Here is a 21,585-nt window from a genome sequence, read left to right on the forward strand (position 1 = left end):
ATTATGAGCATTTTTCTAAGGAAGCTGTGTGGACAAAGACTAGGGATATCTGGTCCTCAGTGCCTACCAGCAAGTTCTGTGAGCCTCTCATCTAGCTGGGACTCTCCCCCACTAGTTCTAAGATTGACTCCAAAGCTCTGTCCTAGTCTAAACTCATTCTTACTTCTCTATTTAGCCTGGTTCTCCTCACACTTGCTCCCTGGCCCCCACCCCAAACCAGCCTACTTGTTTCTTTCACTGAATCGAAGACACCATTATTTTATGCACTGCTAAGAAAGTCACACTGCTAATTAAACTAGGTCAAGCTGCTGACTGTGACACTGTTATCCTGAAATGCCAGAGATTTTTACCTATTGAATGTTTACCTTTCTAGGTGCAACTAAATGCATTACTTGCCCTGCAGAAGCCATGCCACATCCCTCTGAGCCTATACCACTTCATCTGAAGTTTGTGTCTAATTTCATGCCTATTATTATAGTGGCTTATGAACTCAGCTTTGCTATTCTAAATGTATCAGGGGCAAAGATGGTGTCTTATTTATGTTTATATCCCACTGCCCCACCCTCCCAGCATGGTTTCTCCTCAGGCAGAGGTAATACCCCAATAACACAAACTGCAGGGCTTGCACACTTTCACTTTATTGTAGTTTCCCACGTACCCCCTGCCCTTCAACAAAGGAAAAAAAACTTGAAATTACATTTCAATTAGGTGGAGAAGAAACTATATTCTACAAACAGATAATCATCAAAAGATAGAAAAGCCTAGATTATTATATGTGCTATGCCCTTTTGAAGTTGCTTGATGGATTTTATGAGTGTGATGTGCAGGGATCTCTCTGCATCATCTCATGATTTTCTGCCCAAACTCAAAGAAGATTAAGGAGGCTCCCTTTTCTTTGGTTTACCATCAACCAGCCTGATGTCCCATGTTAGATAAGAGCTAAATGGCTAATATGGCATGTCATTGAGCCAGAACACCACTGTCACTATAAATGACAAGACTCTGCTGATAAAAGGAAATGTTTTATGAAACAACATTGCAGGTGGGCACTGGTAGAGTCCCTGAGAGACAACCTGGAAGGAAGTAAAAAACCAGCTGTGCCTTCCAGAATGGCAGGGATCATAGTAATTTATGCCCTCGTGTTTTTTTTTTTTTTTTGCTCCAAACTGTGTTGATATGAAATGTACATCTGAAGTCTCATTTACAACTTCTGCTTTTCTTCTAGGATATTGTCAAAGCCATGGTTCCTTGAACAGACTCTAGTGGCTTCCACTCTAGTACTGGTTTGCATGATAAATATTCTGGTCTCCCATTCTCAATCAGCAAATGGATTGTTTCTTACAGGTACCTTGATTACGTACTAGAATACTAGAATGAAATGGATGATTTCAGGGTGGTCCTTGTGATAAAGAACCTTGGGTGGGGAGAGGGGATTGTGAGTAGAGAGATACAGAGATATAGAGGGAGAACAAAACAGTACAATATGAAGCTGCCTGTTTTAAGAAATTCAAATCCAATGCTGTGAAAAGAGGAATGTCTGCTGTTCTTGTCACCCTCACAGGCACAGAGGGAGCAGGGCATGGTCTCATTTAACTAGCAAGAAGTCTTAAGCTCAGAAGGAACTCATTTGAAGGCTATTAGTTCATCAGTGCACAGGGGAAAAGGTTAGTGGCCAGAGCACACACTGAGATGGCCCAGTCTCCAGGGTGCCTCACTTGACCTTCCGCAGGTGGTGAAAGCTCTGTACGGTCCTCTCCACGGCGTCATCCATGGTGACCAGTGGCTGGTACCCCATGACCTTTTTGGCTTTTTCACAGCTGTAGTAGTGGAAGGTGCCAGCCAGTGCAACCCGCATTGGTGTGAAAGTGGGCTGGAGCTGGATGATGGGACTGACCACCATTACCAGCAGGGACACCAGAAGGGCCAGGTAGTAGGCTACCCAGTAGGGGATGTGGTATTTGGGGGCCTCATAATTAAGGCCTGTCAGGATGCGGGACAGGAACGTCCAGAAAGGGATGGGTTCATCGTTGGTGATGTGAAATGCCTGGCGAGGGAACAAGAAGTTAGAAACCTCTCCTCAGCTGCAGGGGTGAGAAGGCAGCTGGGACCCAGAGCCCAACCACAGCTACTGGCTCATCCAACACTCTCACTGTGGGAAACCAGAGGCTGCTCCCTGTCTACCCACCCGTCCATCTCTTCTTCAGGGCAGCTAAACACTGAGGTGTATATTTGGCCTCCTCATGTGTCTGGCTGCTCCAGCATGTCACACGGTCTGTCCTCAATTCTGTAAACGGGCAGCATTCAGAGGTAGAGAGGAAAGGCAGTGCAAATTTTATCTATGGTCTAGGATTTTAAATGGAACTTAACTTGCCCTAGGAAGGTACATTCATTAATTTAGTAATTGTCAATCATGGTAAAACTCATCTTCTTATCTTCGTATGCAATGAATGGGTGGTTCATTTCTGGAACATACTATGTTTGTTCTAAACCAAAAGCCACTCCCCCTTTACTCCCAACCACCTGCAAGGTTATGAGTGGGAAAACTGGCAGAGGTGCAGAGTGAAAGAGGACCAAGCAGTGAGGAAGGATTCCAAATCTAGGTGTGAGAACCAAAGATGATGGGGGTGCCTAGGAGTGGGAGATAGGGTAAAGGGACTAATCGGGCTCTCCGATCTTTGCTTAAGAGCTGTTGTTTCCTGCCATATCCACCCCACTTCAGAGAAGGCCATCATCCCAACCCTGATCTGCCCACTGGACACCAAATGCCAGTAGATTCAGCTATATTACCCTTGTGGAGGGGTGACAGGCCTGAGTGATGTGAGCATGTGTGGGCCATGGGGAAAATGGAAACTTGAGGAACAAGTGGGAGAAATGGTAGGAAGCAAGCACACGATCAAATGGTCACGCTCCAGAGAAGGTATGGTTTGGATATGGACTGCTCCCCAGAGGTTTGGGTGTTGAAAGTTTGGTCCTTTGCTCGTTGTACTACTGGAAGGTTATGGAAACTTTAGAAGGGTGGGGCCTAGTTGAGACAAGTAGGTCACTAGGGGCATGTCCTTGAAGGGAATATCTTATCCCTGGTCATTCATTCGTTCTCTAGCTTCTATCTCCAAACTTTCTAAACTCCTTCCATAAAGCAGTTACAAAAGCTTCTGAACCACATGGTCAGAGGTAGAGTGCTATAGTTTGGATATGGAATGCCCCCCCAAAGGCTCATGTGTTGAAGGCTTGGTCTCCAGAGTGGTAATATTGGGAGGTGATAGAAACTATAGGCAGTGGGGCCTACTTGGAGCAAGTGAGTCACCGGGGTATATCCTTAAAGGGTATATTTTCTCCAAGGGCCCTTCCCCTCTCTCTTTGCATCCTGGATGACATCATGTTCTGCCTCACTACAGGCCCCCAAATAATGGAACCAACCAATTGTGAGCCAAAATGATTCTTTCCTCCTTTAAGTTGTTTTTCTCAGACATTTTGCCATTGAATGGAAAGCTAACCAACACAATGGGGAACAAAGCTCTTAAGCTCTGCTCACTCCCACCTAATTAACTCATGCATTTTGTGATGCTCATTGACACAGCTCTCCTTACTAGAGGGCCTCAACACTGGCCCAAGGGGATACTAAAGCAGACTTGTCATGATATAGGATCACAGGGACAAGCAGTGAGCAAACCCAATGGCAGAGAGAAGAAATCTGAAAAAAGGCAAACATGCAGGGGCAGGAAGTGGTGAGTCAAGCTGGAAGAAGCAGGTGCCTTACCTTCCCACCCAGTGCTGCATCCTGGGAGAGGTGCTCTGCAGCCAGGATGTGTCCATGGACTACATTCTCCACGAAGGTGAAATCTACCAAGTTCTTCCCGTTTCTGCAGGTGCACAGGGAATGGTTCAGCTGTGCTGGTAGTGCTCAGCTGTGAGCCTCATGGAGCCCCTGCAGCACAACTGCTGTCTGCCCTGGCAGTGCCCACCCCCAGCATACCTGGATGTCTATAACAGATAAGGAAGTGGAGAGGGCTAGGACTCTTGGAGCCGTTACACTAGTGGAATATTTGAGGGCCAAGCAATGAATGTGGAAGTGGGGTACCCTGCCCACACCATCCCAGCACAGTCAGCACTGGTACTGTCTGTTTAAGCTTCAATTTGGGCAGCGACTCTTCAACAACTACTTCCCAAGATATACTGGGCCAATGCACAGCTCTTGGTAATTCCTCAAAGTGATAAGTGAGGGTGGTAATGAGGCTTAGCAAGATGCAGGGATAAGAGTGGGAAATGAAAGGGAGGGATTATGGGGTAGGAAGGATGATAGAATGAATCGGACGTTATTACCCTTACATGACCAGTGTGATTGTACATCTCGTACAACCAGAAGAATGAGAAGTTATACTCCATTTATGTATGATGTGTCAAAATGCATTCTACTGTCATGTATAACTAGTTAGAACAAAAAAAGATAAAAAGAGGGGAAAATGAAGGAAGAAAAGGTGCATTTGGGAGATAGCCACAGTTGATGTCACCGGTGGGAGCCCTCACCACTACTTTTCTTGAGAAGGAATGTAACACCTACATCTGACTTCTAGAAACAAAGATTTGAGGCTTTAGTGTGTCACTCTGGGCCAATTGCTTCTGCTCTGAGCCTTGGTTTCCATAATTTCCAAATAGGGAAAGAGATATTTTCCCAGCCTTCCTGAGAAGGCACACCAGGTTAAATACTGGCCTTCAAAAAAAAAAAAAAAAAAAAAAAAATCATGTCCTTCTGGATCTTTTGAATGCAACCTTATATAGAAATGGGGTCAGATTTTCCTTCCCCACCAGCAAAAGGAACAAACCTTACTAACATCTGAATTTTGGACTTCTGGATTCCACATCCATGAGACAATCAATTTCTGTAGTTTTAGGCATTAACTTTTTGGTAATTATGGCAGCCCCAGGAAATGAATGGAGGTCACTGCTATGGTCTGAATGCTTATGTGTCCCCAATATCCCCGATGTGATGCTATTAAGAGGTGGGAAGTTTGGGAGTTGATTAGGCCACGAGAGCTCCACCCTTGTAAATGGGACTAATGTCCTTATAAAAGAGGCTTGAGGGAGCCTCTTTGCTCCTTATGCCTTGTGAGGAAAAATAGCAGGTGCCATCTTGACAAATTGGCTCTTATCAGATACCAAATTTGTTCATGCCTTGATCTCAGACTTTCCAGACTCCAGAACTTTGAACAATATATTTCTCAGTTACTATTATGGTTTAGATGGTTTGAGGTGTCCTCAAAAGACTCACATGTGAGACAATGCAAGGAGGTTTATAAGTGAAATGAATGGGTTGTAAGAGGCTTGATCTAATCAGTGAATCCCTGACAGGGATTTACTGGCTGGTAACTGTGTGGCTGGAGAAGGTAGGTCACTGGGTGCATGCTTTTGGGGTATACATTTTGTACCTGGTGAGGGATTCTTTCTCTGCTTTGTGGTGTCCTGTCCTGAGCTGCTTCCCTCTACCATGTCATGATGTTCTATCTCAACTTGGGCTGTGTGGAATGGAGTTGGCTGTCTATGGACTGAGACCTCTGAAACCTTGAGCCCCAAATAAATTTTTCCTCCTCAGTTTTTGTCAGATCTTTTAGTCACAGTGACAAAAGAGCTATCTAAAACAGTTACCCAATCTAAGGTATTTTGTTGTAGCAGCCTGAACAAAGTAAGACTGGCATGGAAAGCTGCTTGTGCACTGCATGGGTCAGGGAGAGGTGAAGAGCAATGGGGGCAAACTCACCCAATCATGAACTTCATCTTGCCCTTCTTGGCTGCCTCAATGAGGATGGGGACCAACTGGGGATCTCCTGGGCCAAAAATGCCATGAGGACGGATAGCTGTGGTTAAGAAATTTCTCTCAGGATCATTGGCGTCCAGAACTGCCTGAAGGAGAACAGGAGGAGTGTGTCCATTGCAAACTCTCAGCCCAAGCTAAGATGGCTCCTCACTAGCTGGGTACCATTTACCATAGGGGACTGACAGATGATGTGTTCTGTTGGTATACAGACTACTGGGCAGTAGTCTGCTTTGGGATGACAACCCATATCAGTCACCAGTACCTCTCTATTCCATCCATCATCCAAAATGTGACATGCAGGAGAAAACTGAGTAAAAACCAGTGAGCTCAAATTGAAAGGCTTGGGTTTGGGTTCAAAGGCTAAGATGCACAAATGCTGCCAGGTGGAATTGTATCTTGGCAGCAGTTTGTGGAAAAGGTTGAAGGGTTCCAGTTATTGAGCCAGCAGTGAGCCTTCAGCAAGGCTACTGCCACAAAAAGGGCTTGGAACTTAATGACATGTGCCAGACTGGGCTGTTTCGTCAATGCTGAGTGTACCATCTCATAGGAAAGGACTTAGACAAATGCAACTGGGCCCAGGAGGAGGGTCAGAGTGAGTGAAGAGTATGGAGACCCCTGGGGAAACAGGGCAGCAGTGATGAGAGTGAAAGATGTAAGTGGCAACTGCCCCAGAAAAGGCAGCCATTCTTCCTGTTACCACCTCAGGAAGAGAGAGGTGTCTTCTGTGGGGCTATGTGAACACAATAAAACCCAAGGGTTTTAAGTACAGTCATGTGCCAAATAATAATGCTCCTGCAAGTCTGAAATCACCTAACAATGCAGTCCCCCAGTTAACCTGTACAGGAAAGAGGTTTTGCTTCAAAAGTAACAAAAAATCTTAAAGGAGTTGTTGCACTCTTGGTAAAACAGGGATGATTATGGTACCCACCCTGACAAGACTGTAAGAAGGCTAAATGTGACAACTCAAGCCAACTGCTTGGGAATTATAGTAATTGTTGGGGTGTGTCATCTAGGAGTTCTATTCCATGGTGGCAAGATGCTTGTACAAGTTTCAGTCCCATCAACTGTTATTTATTGATTAAATTTATAACAATCAGAGCTGGCCAACAATGGAGAAGCTGCCTCTTTCAACAGATTCCCAGAGTTGCTCTGCCTCTTGCTGTCAGGCCTGTGGTCCTCATGACCATAAAAGTAATGACTAAATATGGATTCCAACAATGTCTACCAAGGTTCATCTTGATTACTAAAAGCATGTGACTGAAGGGGTCCTGCACTGACATCAAATTTGGTTTATTATCAGTAAAGAGATTTAAAACCCACACAGGTATTGATCTTGGCTGAAACTAGGCTCTAGGTAAGTTACTGCTAGTGTCATCCTCAGGCTTTGCTGATTCCAGTTGAGCACCCAAAAGTCCACACAAGCAAGACACTGATGGTCTGAGCCCAAGATGCCATTTGGAGTTCCTGAGCCTACATGGGCTCAGATGATAGTTACTAAAGTTGTCAGGGCCCAGCAGAGGCTTCAGTGTTCCTTGGGCGTAGACTGAACACAGCCTGGACATAGAACTTCAGCTTATCAAGGCCAGGCCTGTACATCCAGGTTTGGGGAGGTCTCTGAGTCTCTCTACACCCAGTTCTACTGGGGCTTTCTGAGCTGAAGTAATAGAAAACAGCTGGGAGACACCTGGCTGTCAGATCACAGAGGACTCAATGCCAGTTTGGTGGTAAGATCCAGTTCATTAAGCACTGGCATTGAGGGAAGACCTCAGTGGGTGTGGCATGCTACAAATGCCTGGGAAAGGTAAAGTCATAGCTATCCAGTTAAGGTGGGCTGTCTGGGGCTCAGGACACCCATAGCCCACAGCTTAGGACTGTCTCAGGGTGATGGTAATAGCTCATCCAGGTCCCATGCAGCCTGAAAGCTCATTGGCTATTATTCAGTCCAGTGGCTGCCTAATCTAGCCACATGCAAAGTAGGTGCCCCTTGATGAAGGTTCTGGATCCCTCTCTGCATCAATAATCTGGTGATGACAACACTGCCTGCCTATGGGATCATTGTGAAGGTAAAAGGAGGCAGGTCCCAGAAAATACTCAGACTAGTATCCAGGAATATTAAGCTATACTGTTCTTATTTTTTTTTAAAGAGAGAGGCAGAGGCAGAGGCAGAGGCAGAGAGAGAGAGAGAGAGAGAGAGAGAGAGAGAGAGAATTTTTTAATATTTATTTTTTAGTTTTCGGCAGACACAACATCTTTGTTTGTATGTGGTGCTGAGGATCGAACCCGGGCCGCACGCATGCCAGGCGAGTGCGCTACTGCTTGAGCCACATCCCCAGCCCCAATATACTGTTCTTATTTTAAAATTTAATTCACCTATACATTTTACTTCCCAAGTTTGATACTCAGGCCTCAGAATGCTAACTTTCTATGTTCCCACATTTTTCTTAAGAATATAAACCCTTCAGATGTCCACTCACTCAAGTGGATCTAAGGTACATACTCTCTCTTGTAGGATCTTAGTCTCTGTGTAGTAGTCTATGGGTTTCATGGCATAAGGAAGGTCTTCGGTTCCATTTTTGATGTCACTGCCCTCAAAGATGACACTGGCACTGCTGGTCAAAATGAGTTTCTGGCAGAGGAAGATTTAAAGAAAAATACGAGTCAGAAATTATGACAATTCCAACAGCCTGAAAGTCGTTTATGTGTGAGAATGAAATGGCGCCTGTTCCCTAGCCTCACATGTGAGTGTCTGCAATATTTATTAGCTGCAATGTCTTTGCTTTTTGGTCCTTCTTAACATAATCACCACCTTCTGCAGCTATGTGGATTCCAGATACTTCATGGTATTACAATCTGAAACACTGGACCTCCTGTTTTTTTCTATCTTGTCACACCCGAGGGACAGAACAGATTCCCATTATTCATAGTATATCACTATCAGATATATTCTTCATGGGGAAAAAACAGCCCACAAACTTCCCTCCCAGCACGGGCACAGATAGAGGCCAGCACAGCAGAGGAGGGAGCATGGGAATAGGCTCAGTTCAGATACAAACACTGAAAGCATGGCTTGCTGCATGCTGCAGGTGGCGCTGAACAGTAAGAAAAGAATTATACAGTGACTGGGCTGAACTGGTCATCTGTATGGAGAAAAAGACTTGATTTCAACCTCACTGTATATAAATATAAACATAAATCGATTCCTGGTAGATAAAAGGACTTCAATGTGGGAAGCAATGCTTTAAATTTTTAAGATAAAATATATTAAATAATCTTTTGATCATCGTATTGGAAATATTTTCTTAAATACAACACAGAAAGTCATTTCCTACACCCCTACTCACTAAGCTATTCTTCTCTTTCAGCAAATGAACAACAGTTCTGTATTCCAAGATGTACAGAACCCCAAAAGCATAATACTGGAAAAGAGCAAGTTGCAGGAGGACATGTTCAATATAATACCATTTTATAAGGTTTTATAACATGCAGAATAATACTTCATACTGACTGCATATGGAACAAACAAACGATAAATCTAGATTTAGAATATTGTTACATGTGGGTAAAGAAAGGGAGCAATGTTACTGAGGAAGGGTACACAGGGGACTTAATCTCTGCCAAGATGCTGAGATCTTTAAAGACTTTGATGAATGTACGGGTGTTGTACTATTCTGGAATCTTCTTTTAGGCCTGTTCCCTTCCATTTAACCATAGCAGTAGTGGACTTTGCAGAACTTCAGTTATGTAAGACAAAGTGGAGAGTCTGGAACTTGGCATCAGAGGATATGCTTGAAATCCCACCTGTTCCATTTACTGGTAGACTTCACTTAGCCCCTGGCTACCTATCAAGGAGAAAAATAGGAGGGAACCACAGAAGGGCAGGGTGTCTTTTCAAGTGCAAAGTGTAGGAGTTGCTATTATTAACACTGATGGGAGCCCACCTATTCTTGCTGGGCCAGACAATCATGCCAGAGACTAGCTGATAGTACCCAGAAGGAGCACTGGGAGAAGGATTCCCAGCTCACTGAAGGCTTTTGTTCTAGTTATAATTGTCTCTTGCAAGCATCACCACGGGGAAGCTGTTATATCCACTGGCTTGAGTCCCACAAAGGTCATTCCCAGGACCAAGATTTGTAACAACAGTGCAGAAAGCTACCACATGGCACAAATTCATATCTTCTCAGATCCAGCAATCCCACTTCTGGATGCAGACATCAAAGAAATGAAAGCAGGGCCTGGGACAGATGTTTTTACAACCTTATTCATAGCAGCATCGTTCACAACAGCCCAAAGGTGATGATAACATAAATGTCCACAGGTAGATGAACAAAATGTGGTCTATTCATAAGATGGAGTATATTCAGCTTAAAAAGGTGGGAAAGTCCCAACACACACCACAACATGGATGAACCTTGAAGACATTAGATTAAGTGAAATGAGCCCATCATAAGAGGACATATATTGTATGAGGTCCCTATAGTAGTCAGGTTTCATACAGACAAGACAGTAAAATGGTAGGTGACAGAAACTGGATGGAGGGAGGAATGGAGAATTGTTCAATGGAGGCAGAGTTTCTGTTGGGGAAGAAGAAAGTCCTGGAGATAGATGGTGATGATGGCTGCACAACAATGGGAACAGCCATAAAGCCACTGAACATATACCTAAAATGGGTAAAAAATGTTATGTGTATTTTGTCACAATAACAATAAAAGCAATTATCTCAATTTTGTAGTTCTTTACTCAAAGACTAATAGGCCTTAGGGTCCTTAGATGGTCTACTGATATGTGGTTAGAATATTAAATCTCTAACAGGCCTTGGCATGATTGTAAGTGACACCCAGGGTTTAAATGCTAAGATCTTTAAATTTAAGAAACAACAGACTGTGGCTAAGCCCAGGAAGACTGTAAGAGGAACTGTAGCTCCCACCCTTGCATGGGGTCACATGTTCCTGACAGCACTTTCCACTGCCTTTGCCTTACCTGAACTCCAGCCTTTTTGCAAGTTTCAATGACATTCTTGGTGCCAATGAAATTCACTCTATAAAAGAGCTCCTTGTTGTTACTGGATGGTGGGGGTGATGCACAGTGGAAAACTGTGTTTACACCTTTCAGAGCTGGGTACAGGTCCTGGAAAAGCAAACAAAGACAAAAGAATCATTTGTGCTCTGGGCAGGTCAACAGTCTTCTCCTATTCTGACTCTGTAATCTGTATCTAGTAGGCTGCTTGCCTTTTTATAATTCTACAATCAATATGGAAACACATTCTTGTAAAAGATTCAAACAATACAGAAGTGCATGCACTAGAAAGCAAGTTGTCCCTTTGACAACCCCCTTTCCACGAACTAGTTCCCAGTAAACAGAGTTTGGGGGCATTGGAAGACTATGGGATCTGGAGACAACACACTCTACATGTTTAGGGAATCTGGGGGAGGGGGTAGAATTCCCACTAGGACAAGGTGAGTTCATATGCAAAAATTATAAGTCATATGAAAAAGTCCTACACTATCAATATAGAGACCAGATACAATGTACAACCTGAAAGAGAGTTTAAAACACTAAATTTACTACTTAAAGGAATCTCCTGAGAGAAATGAGGGGGTGCATATTTGGGGAAGGAAATATATAAGTTGAATTAGGAACACCTTGTCATTATCAGAAAGTAAGAAAGATTGCCAAGACTACCAAGGACATGTAGAAGGTACTCAAGAGCCAACACGAAGAGGCCTCAACTGGCCAAAGAAGAGGTGGTTTGATCATCAGTAAGAACAACTCTTTGTGAGATAATCAAGTACAAGGGGAAGAACCAACCATTTAATATGTGCAAGGTACAAAGGTACAAGTGACCAAGGGAAGAGAAAATAAGGGTACATCACCATTTCACCAAATCTTGATGAAATAATGGGATCTAGGTATGATTACTATCAAAGAAAGAAAACTATGAATGATGTGTCAAGATTCACTAATCAATGTTTTGCCACAATTTCCTCTCTATTTATACAAACATGAATCTTGCCTCTGAAATTTTTATCATACAACTCCTAAGAACAAAGATGTTCTGAATAACCTCAAAACAGTGATCACAAGGCAAATTCCAACAGATTGGTTACTCCTATCTAACAATGAGTCTATATTCAAGTTTCCCTAATTGTGCTGACGATGTCCTTTATAGCTGTTTTTACCTGGAGTCTAGAACTCTGTTTTTTCTTTATCTTTTGTAATAGTGCTATTTTTCAAAGAGTCAAGTTGGTTATTTTACTGATTGTCCCTCAATGGGCATCTGTTTGTTTCCTCAGGATTATATTCAGGCTCAATAGTTTTGGCAAAAATTTCACATTGGTGCAGGTATATCTTTCTCAGGGTAGGCATACCTTGTGAGGCACATGTTTGTCCCATTGATTATGATGCTCAGTTGGAACGTTCACTGAAGTAGACAGCTGCTTGATTCTGGCCATCCAAAGGTAACTTTACTCCTTTGCAATCAGTAAATCATCTGTGAGGTGATCATCCCATGACTGATTTCAACATATATTGATTGATCTTGCCTGGAACACTTATCAATGGACTGGTTGCAAAATGGTGACATTCTCATGCTAAACATGTCTTTTATACTTATTAACTGTAATTCCTCTGTAAAGTAGAGCTTCCTTTCCACTCAAAACTAATTTTCTTTTCAGTATTTCTATGGTCACATACATTCTTTTTTTAATTCAATATATTAAAATCCACTACTATTACAATTTTCTCAAAGTTGGTCAGTGCTGGCCCTTCAGGTTGGCTACTTTGTCCTTTGGTCATGTCCTCATTAATTTGGTCCTAAGAAATTTGGGGTTCTGGTGATGTTGAGGAAAAGCTAACTCCAACTCAGTGTCTCCTATTCTGACAGACAGATCATTTCTGACACCCAGTGTGTGGAAAACCCCCTAAGGGTCTCCCTTTAAAATTGGATTTAGGCAAAAATGGAAATAATATACCAATAACCACAGCACAAGCAGTTGGGGGAATGTTTTGGAGAGAAGTTAAAAGTTGACTAAGGATCCTGTCTCTTTAGAGGAGTTGTAACAGTGATCAAAAAAAGAGTCAAAATCTCTATGTTTGTGGAGATGATGTTCTCTGGTGGAAAGAACAAATAAGGATACAAACAAGTGGATACTGAGTATATCAGCTCTTGCCAAGTGTTATACAGAAAGAATGCAGAGTAAGAGGATTAGGAGGGGCAGGCTGCTTAACATATAGTGCCCACAGATCTATAGGAAGTGAGGAAGCAGGCTCTATGCTTCATAAAACATTCCTGCAGGGAATGTGTGAGGCACTGGGTTCAATCCTTAGCACCACATAAACATAAACAAATAAAATACAGACATGCTGTCCATCTATAAGTATAAAAAAATTAAAAAAACAAAAAACAAATCCTGCAGAAAGGACAGCAAATGCAAAGTTTCTGAGGCAGAAACTTGGTTGGTCAGTTAGAGAAGCATTAAATGGCCAGTGTGACCGCAGCACAGCAATGAGGGGAAATATGGGAGGGAGGGAGGCTAGGGAGGGGTAGGGACATATTGTGCAAGTGGTGATGTTTGTTATTTGCTCTAAATGGGACTGGATGCCATTGGAGGTTGCAGGACAGAGGAGTGATAGAATCTCAGTTCTGCATTAAAAGGCTCCCTCTAACATCTAGGTGGGAGATGATGATCTATTATCCTTGGACCAGGATAGTATCTACAAAAAGGGTGCAAAGTTGCTGGATCACAGTAGAGTCAACAAGGTTTTCTGTTGAATGGGATGAGACAGAAAGGAATCAAAGATGAATCTGAGGTTTTTGGCCAATGAGACTGGAAAGACAGAGTGGGCCACTTTTGGGGCTTGAGAAGACTTCAGAAGGAGTAAGTTTGCTTGGTAAGGAAGGAGCCTATGGTAGGGACAAGTATGGACATGGCAAGTGTGAATGTCCAGCAGGTAATTAGACATGTGCAAGGCTGGACATACCCAGCTGGGGACTTAGAAGCTTCTAGAGAATTTTAAATCCCTGAGGTGGGATGGATTCACCAGGACATAGAATGTAGTTAGAAAAGAGATTCATGGAAAGCCCTGGAGCCTGTAAAGTTTAGAAATTATAGAGCTATGGAGACTGAGAAGGGGAAATCACCAAGGTAGTAGAATGAGTGACTGTGACATCTTAGAAGGCAAACGAAGAAAGCACCAGATGCCACTGAAGGGCCAAGGTCTTATGAGGATGAGACTCAACCACCAGATACAGTCACCTCAAGGTCCTTTCAGAAGGATTGCAGAGGTCATGAATACAAATGACTCTTTGAGCTCTGCTATCCATGGCAGCAGCTGGGCTGGGGCATGGTGTTAAGATGGCCAACACAGGGGTCTGTGCATTGACAGCTGATCTAATGCAGGAGAGAGTGGGATGGATCCCTAGTGCACTCACTGAGTATGGAAGGGGAGGGTCATTCCAGCTGGCACCAGATGGGAGCTTTCCCAAGGATGAGGCATGTTCTGGCAGGGCAGGGGAGGAAGGATGCAGATGCAGGGCTGGGTGGCACTGGGGGAGGCTTGAGGGCCATGGCCAGAGATAGAGCAAGAAGCGAGCACATCTCCTCCTCTCTGGCCCAGTCCAGCTGCCCAGATACACAGGGAAGAGAGAGAACTGGATTTTACCAGGGATGGGATGACAATGTTAAGTACCACATGACAGGGATTTTTATGTGTCTGGCTCCCAGTGATCTCATCTAGCACTAGTCTAGGGTTAACATCCACTATCAGCTGATGTTAGGTAAAGGACACTATCCTGGATAATCTGAGTGGACTGCACCTAACCACACAAAGGCATTAAGAGCAAAACTGAATTCAGGGGTGCTCTACCACTGAGCTACATCCTCCCCCCTTTAAAATTTTGAGACAGGGCCTCACTAAGTTGCTCAGGCTGGTCTCAAACTTGCAATCTTTCTGCCCCAGTCTTCCAACTCTCTGATTTTTTCCCCCTGTAGGGACTCATAGTGATAAACTTCCCTCTTAGAACCACCTTTGCTGAACATGCCAAAAAAAGATTTTGGGGAAAAGATAGGTTTTTAAACAAATGTTGCTGGAAAAACTGGATATTCATATGTAGAGGAAGGAAACTAGATTCCTATCTCTTACCCTACACAAAAGTCAATCAAAGTGGATCAAAAACTTAGGAATTAGACCAGAGATTTTGAAACTTCTAGAAGAAAACACAGGGTCAGTATTCCATCATATTGATGCAGACACTGACTTCCTTAACAAGATTCCTAAAGCTCAAGAAATAAAACCAAAAATCAATAAGTGGGATGCCATCAAATTAAAAACCATCTGTACAACAATGGAAATTATTAAGAGCATGAAGAGAGAGCCTACAGAATGGGTGAAAAATCTTTGCCAGATACTTTTCTGATAGGATATTAAAATCTAAAATATGGAAAGAACTCAAAAGGCTTAATATCGAAAACCACAACAAACAAAAAAACCCAAACAAATAATCCAACTAATAAAAATCAGAGAGATTTCAAATAAATAACCTAATGATGCATCTCAAGGACTTAGAAAAACAAGAACAAACCAATACTAAGCCAGGAGAAGGAAGTAAATAATAAAGATCAGAGATGAAATAGAAAATAAAAGAACAATACAAAATGTCAATGAAACAGAGTGGGTTCTTTGAAAAGATAAATAAGGCGATAAACTCTTATCCCAACTAACCAAAAGTTAGATTCTATACCAACAGAGTCAGTATGGCTATCGTCATGAATAAAAACAATAATAAAATCTGGGGAGGATGCAGGGAAGAAGAAACCCTGATATATTGTTGTTGTTGGGAATATAAATTAGTATGGCCACAATGGAAAACAATATGAAAATTCCTCAAAAAGCTAAAAGTAGAACTACTGTATGACCCAGGAATACCATTTCTCAGTATTTATCTGAAAAAATTAAATTTAGCATACTTTAGAAATACATGCATACCCATTTTTTTAATGGTACAACTCACAAGAGCCGAGTTATGGAATCAGCTTAGATGTTTGTCAACAGATGAATGAATAAAGAACATGTGATTTAGATGTCTATCATATATGTGTATATATATCACGTTTTTCATGTAGCAGAGTATTATTATTCAGCTACAAGGAAGAATAAACTTATATCATTTTCAGGAAAAAGAATAGAACTGAAGATCTTTATGTTAAGAGAAATAATCTAAATTCAGAAAGACAAATACTTTATGTTTTCTTTTATATGTGGAAGTTAGACGGGAAAGGATGTCATGAATGTAGAAGAGAAACCATTAGTCTAGAAGAAGGGGATCAAAGAGAGAGCAGAAGGTGAGTACTGAGAAGTGAAATTGATCAATTTATGTTACATGCATGTATGAAGAGCCACAATGAAACCCTGTATTCTGTGCAATTATTATGCATCAATAAAAAGTGAAATGTAGAGTTACCATATCACCCATCCTGTATGTGTACCTTAAAGAAATGAAAACATACATTCATGCAAAAATTCAGACACAGAATATTCATAGCAGTATAATTTATAATAGCCCCAAGTAAAAACAACCCAAACATTATTCCTCTATAAATGAATAGCTGAATACAATTTGATTCATCCATACCATGAAATATTATTCAGCAATAAAAATAAATGAAGTACTGATATGTGATATAATAAAATCTCAAAAAAAATTAGGTTAAAGAAGCCAGTCACAAGAGACCATATGGTATATGTTTCCATTAAAATAAAATGTCAAGAAAGATATAACTGGATCAGTGGTCGTCTAGGGCTTGAGGGGAGGGGAGGAGGGGAGCAACTACAAATGGGTATGAAGTTTTCTACTGGGTGATGAAAATGTTCTGAAGTTTGCTTTGGGTGATGACTTCATAATTTGGAACCTATCAAAAACCACTGAATTTTACACTTTATATTGTAAAGCTTAATGTATGTAAATTGCATTTCAAGGTGTTTAAAATAGATAACATACAAAGGGGGAAAAAAGAGCAAAACTGAGGGTTTAGTAAGAAGAAATTCTAACTTGGGTTGCCCCATAAACTTCTGTCTGAGCTTCCTATCAGTCCTGCAAATTAAATTTCAGATGTTCCCAGCCAGCTCCCACAATCACACAAACCAATTCCTTCAAATAAATCTCAACCTCTCTCTCCTCCCTCAACAACCCTACCTTATTGGTTGCTTTTTGGGAGAACCTTGACTGATACACATAATGAGAAGAAAAAGGGGCAAAGACAGGTAAAGGTTATGCAGGGGAGTAAGGGACAATGGAACCAATGGCAGTGAGCACAGAATGGGGTGAGGGGCAGTGGAAATGACTGCATGTATGAGTGGAATCATGAGTTGTTCAGGCTGGGATATTAATTAGAGGGTCTGAATTGAAGAAAAGAGGAGATGCCTACAACTGAGATTAAGGAGAAGATGTGTTTTCTAGAGGTGATCTAGGAAATGACAATGGGAGTAGAGGATGAGATCATTCTTTAAAGAGGCCAAGGAAGAGAGGCAAGGGTATTGGTAGGGTCATCTTCATGAATGCAGTCTTCACCAATGATAATGGTGGAAATGTGGTTGATGTAGTTGGCATTAGCCAGGAGATAAAATCATTACAGAATGATGAGGAGTCACCTGGGTAGCTGTGGGTAGCTGCCACAAGGAAGGGTTTGTACTGTCATCAATGTTGGAGAGGCTCAGGGCACAGAGAGGGAGGAAGGAAAGCATCTACCCCATCTCTAGGCCCTGAAGAGTAATTTATATAGCATGGGAGAGAAAGCACACATGGCTTTGCAAGAGTAGGATCAAGGAAGACATGTGACTTTAAATAGCACCAAGTTACATTTCATACTCTTCAGAATGGAAACGCCAAAAAGTCTAATAATTAGGCCAATGTTGGCAAGGATGTAGAGCCATGGAGATCCTCCCACATTGCTGGTGGGAAATGACAAACAGAGCAAGCAGCTTTGTAGAGCAATTTGGCAACGTTTGATAAAATTAAAAATATTAATATGCTTACAACATGAATGAACCTTGAAAACTGATGGTAAGGGAAATCATCCTATTGGATGATTCTACTGCTATGAAATTTCCAGAACAGGGAGATCCAGCAACTGAAAAGCAGAGTGGTTGTCAGGGGCTAGTGGGAGGGAATGGGAAGTCAGTGTACAGGATTTCCTTTTGGGGTGATAAAAATGTTTTGGTACATGACTTTGTGGATACAGTCAAAACCACTGAACTGCACACTTTAAAATATGAAGCACACAGTATGTGAATTCTACCTTAATTGAAAGGAAGATGAACTCTGAGGCCCAGCATCTGCAGTCAGCACACTACAATACATGACATTTTTGGTAAAACTTTTGGTTTTACCAAAAGTTTTATTGGTACACAGACATATCTGGTCATTTAAGTAGGGAGTGTTGCTGCTTTTGCTCTCATGACGGAACTGAGCTGCTGTGATGTAGATGCCAGTTATTCATTATGAATACTAGCAATGTGGTGTGTGTTAAACTCTTTCCTATATCTTTCAAAATAAAATCATTTCTCCCAAACAATTTGGTTGGTCTCTAAGCACAGGAAGTGCTATGGTTTCCCCTGAGTGTGTGTGGGAGATTGGCAAAGGTGCAGAGACCATTACCTCTTGGTTGCAGAGGTCACCCAGAAAGAACTGCACCCGGGGATTATCAAAACCTTGCCGGATATCGAATACGTTGACGGTGTAGCCCCTTGCAAGCAACTGCTCCACCATGTGCTGCCCCAGGAATCCAGAGCCTCCAATCACTGTGCAGTTATTAACCTACAGAAAGAGAAAATTGTCAGAAGAACCAGCATGGTGATGACCAGAAGCTAGTGGGAGGCTAGACTTATGTGAGCCACTGCAATGGCAGGTATGTTTGTTTGAAACTGTAAGCCCAGGGAGATGCTTTATATAATTCAAGTGTTCCATCATCAGTGCCACCTTCTCTGCTGGGACCAGCAAGAAGGAAAGACAGAGCAAATAGTATTAAAATAGAACTTGGTGGATTTGATGACAATTCTCATGCTTTGTATTTAGTGAAGGGAAATTAAACCACCTATGATCAAATCTGGATGATCTATTTATTTTTTTCCTCAGTGCTGAGAATGGAACCCAGGGCTTTGTGCTTGGTAGGCAAACACTTTACCACTGAGCTACATTCCCAGCCCCAACCTGGACAATCTAAAAGAAAAAAAAAAAAGAAAAACAAAAAACAAAGATGATACTTTCTTGCTCCTGATATTTGATTCCTGGGCACTTCTCTAATACAAACAAAACAAAAACAACAAACAAAAAGCCAGTCATTTAAGAGTTTGCACTTAAATCATCAGAAAGGAGCAGTCTCCATATTGATAGGACAAAGTGCCTTCTTGACCACAATAAGGCTTGGACTTGTCACCTAACCCCTTCCTGCTTCAGCTTAACCAATGAAGACCATCCCAGTGAGATCTCCTGGTAGCACTGCAGACACAATCAGACACCTGCTTGGCACCCAGGCCCATGGCTTTGCTTCCCTTCTCTGAATTCTGAAGAGCTGACAAATTGGGACTAAGCTGTGATGCTTACATCTCAGCCTCCCAAGTGTGCCCAGATTCTTGGCTAAATTACAACTCTGGGAACTGGAGATAATGGAAGGACAAAGCACTACATGCAGACACATGCATATTTGAACTCCAGGCTGTCAATGCAAAGTTGTTGCTGTTGCCTGCTGAATATGTTGGCTATAAGTGTCCCCAAAGATGACGTGTGATATTCTTCCTTCCTAGGATACTGCCAAAATTATATCTGGGTTTCTTTTCAACATAATAAACCCCCATTTTCCTTAGTTTATATAGAATATATCAAAGTTGAATGTGTGAAACTAAAGATTTTAAAGAATTTCTGTTCTGATTAAAAACCAACCAACCTCCCTACTTATTCCTTAAACATCAACACAACTGAGCTATGTGAAACTCAGGGAATGCCAGGGCCAGCCACCTTCTACAGATCTGCCTCTCTCCCAGTCTGGGTGTTCTATCTGAAATGGCACTTTTACTAGATTCCACCAGACCTACCTAGAGATAGCAGCACAACTTTACCATCATTTGTTCTTGTATAATCCACTGACATAACTGGCCTCACCATTCAAAACCCAAAAAGTAGGGCCGGGTGTGGTGGCATATAGCTATAATCCAAGTGGTTTGGAAGGCTGAGGCAGGAGGCTTGCAAATTCAAAGCCAGCCTCAGCAATGGCAAGGCACTAAGCAACTCAGTGAGACTCTGTCTCTAACTTTTCTATATACTGTTTCCTATGCTAGTCTACTAGGAAGCCCCGTCTAGCCTACTGCAGGCAAACTGAACTGCCTGACCAACAGCCAACAGTTAACTGCCAATAAGTGCATAAGAGGCACCCTGGGAACACACACCTCAGGGGTCCTCTGTGTGTCTGCTGCTACACAAGTGAGCCTGGGCAAGACAATCCCCTAACTGTACTCAGCTCAAATCACAGAGTTGTGAATAAAGGAACTGTTGTTCTTTCAAATCACTGTATTCTAATATTGTCTGGTACACAGCAGTAACAGATACATCTTAAATATGTGTATCTTGTTAAAAATACCTGCATTTCATTGATGTAATAAATGCATATTGCAGCCTAGAGGTAAACATCAGTGTCTTGCTGGTAAGTATGTACTCGACATTTTCCCTACCCGACTTTAGTTAACCTTTTTATGGCTGTACTTACCTTGGGAATGTCCTCTATCACATGGGTCCGCGTGACCTGTTCTCTCACTGGCTCTCCAACTGCTTGTTCCATTATGGCTCAAAATATGGTCTTGTTTACACTCAACTTTTCTTCTTCCTGAAGACATATTTAGAGATAGATACTAATGTTATATAAAGCATGCCATCCCCATTTCAATTGCTGTTTTCACAAATAGTTGAACTGCAACTATAGCTGTTGGCTGAAGCAGTCAGTTCATGTTCCGGTGATGAAAGTTGCACTCTTAGGGTATGGCAGGGCTCATAACTCCATATACTTGGAACACAGGCACAGTGGGAAGTCAGTTACATGATCTCATTTACCAGTTAGGAAAATAAGAACATTGTGTTGTAGCTTTTGCCACATGCCAAACATACTTTAATCATTTTTGCTTTCTCTTGGGGTACTTGTTAGATGGTGGCAGTGCACAGGCCTAGGGAATCCTGGATTCTGGCCCTGGTCTTGTCATGAACTTCACAAATCTGCTCCAGTCATTCCTCTTTGCTGTGACTCTGTTTGCCCATCAATGAAAGGGATTTGTGTGCTCATGCCTATGATGTCAGGGCATGGGATGCTGGGCAGGTGGTGGGCAGAGTGTAATAAGAGACAGAACTCTCTTGATGTTAGGTCAAAGCCATCTTGACTTTGGGTGAAAGAACTCAGAGTGTCTGAAACCCTCAGGAAATAATCAGAGCATGGCAGGGACCAACCAGCTCAAAACCAGGAGAGAATAGTGACAAAGTCCAACCATGTTACCACAAGTACAACTCTTAGGGTATGCTTCCCTCTTCCTTTACATACAATATGGAATTGCCTACACAATTCATTTATGAGATGTTTATTCTTGCATCTCTGTTTCCTTTTTACTGGCCTGTGAAAGCTTAGATTCAGAGAACACTATTTGAGTGAAGAGGTGGCAGACAGGTGGCCAGCATCATATCTCAAACATTACAATTTCTCTAATCTGATCACACACCTGGAGTTTCACACAACCCCCCCCCCCCCCCC

At 42.3% G+C, this 21,585-nt stretch overlaps 1 protein-coding gene across 4 annotated transcripts in view; it reads right to left on the reverse strand.

Annotated features, from left to right (window-relative positions):
* Nucleotides 1–622: 622 nt before the first annotated feature.
* Nsdhl (NAD(P) dependent steroid dehydrogenase-like) overlaps nucleotides 623–21,585 on the reverse strand; it is a 27,900-nt gene continuing 6,937 nt past the window's right edge. For 3 of the 4 annotated variants that reach the window (XM_015497999.2, XM_048797046.1, XM_048797047.1), the window contains exons 2-8: nucleotides 20,560–20,676; nucleotides 18,459–18,617; nucleotides 10,787–10,933; nucleotides 8,307–8,435; nucleotides 5,753–5,895; nucleotides 3,758–3,860; nucleotides 623–2,044 (exon numbers count right to left, since the gene is read on the reverse strand). In XM_015497999.2, coding sequence (XP_015353485.1) covers nucleotides 1,712–2,044; nucleotides 3,758–3,860; nucleotides 5,753–5,895; nucleotides 8,307–8,435; nucleotides 10,787–10,933; nucleotides 18,459–18,617; nucleotides 20,560–20,631 — 1,086 coding nt within the window. In that variant the 5' untranslated portion in view covers nucleotides 20,632–20,676 and the 3' untranslated portion in view covers nucleotides 623–1,711. The remainder of the gene's footprint in view (nucleotides 2,045–3,757; nucleotides 3,861–5,752; nucleotides 5,896–8,306; nucleotides 8,436–10,786; nucleotides 10,934–18,458; nucleotides 18,618–20,559; nucleotides 20,677–21,585) is intronic. The other variant, XM_015498000.2, reaches the window with a different exon arrangement.

Source organism: Marmota marmota, unplaced genomic scaffold (assembly GCF_001458135.2).
Source record: "Marmota marmota marmota unplaced genomic scaffold, marMar, whole genome shotgun sequence".
Taxonomy (NCBI): Eukaryota; Metazoa; Chordata; class Mammalia; order Rodentia; family Sciuridae; genus Marmota; species Marmota marmota.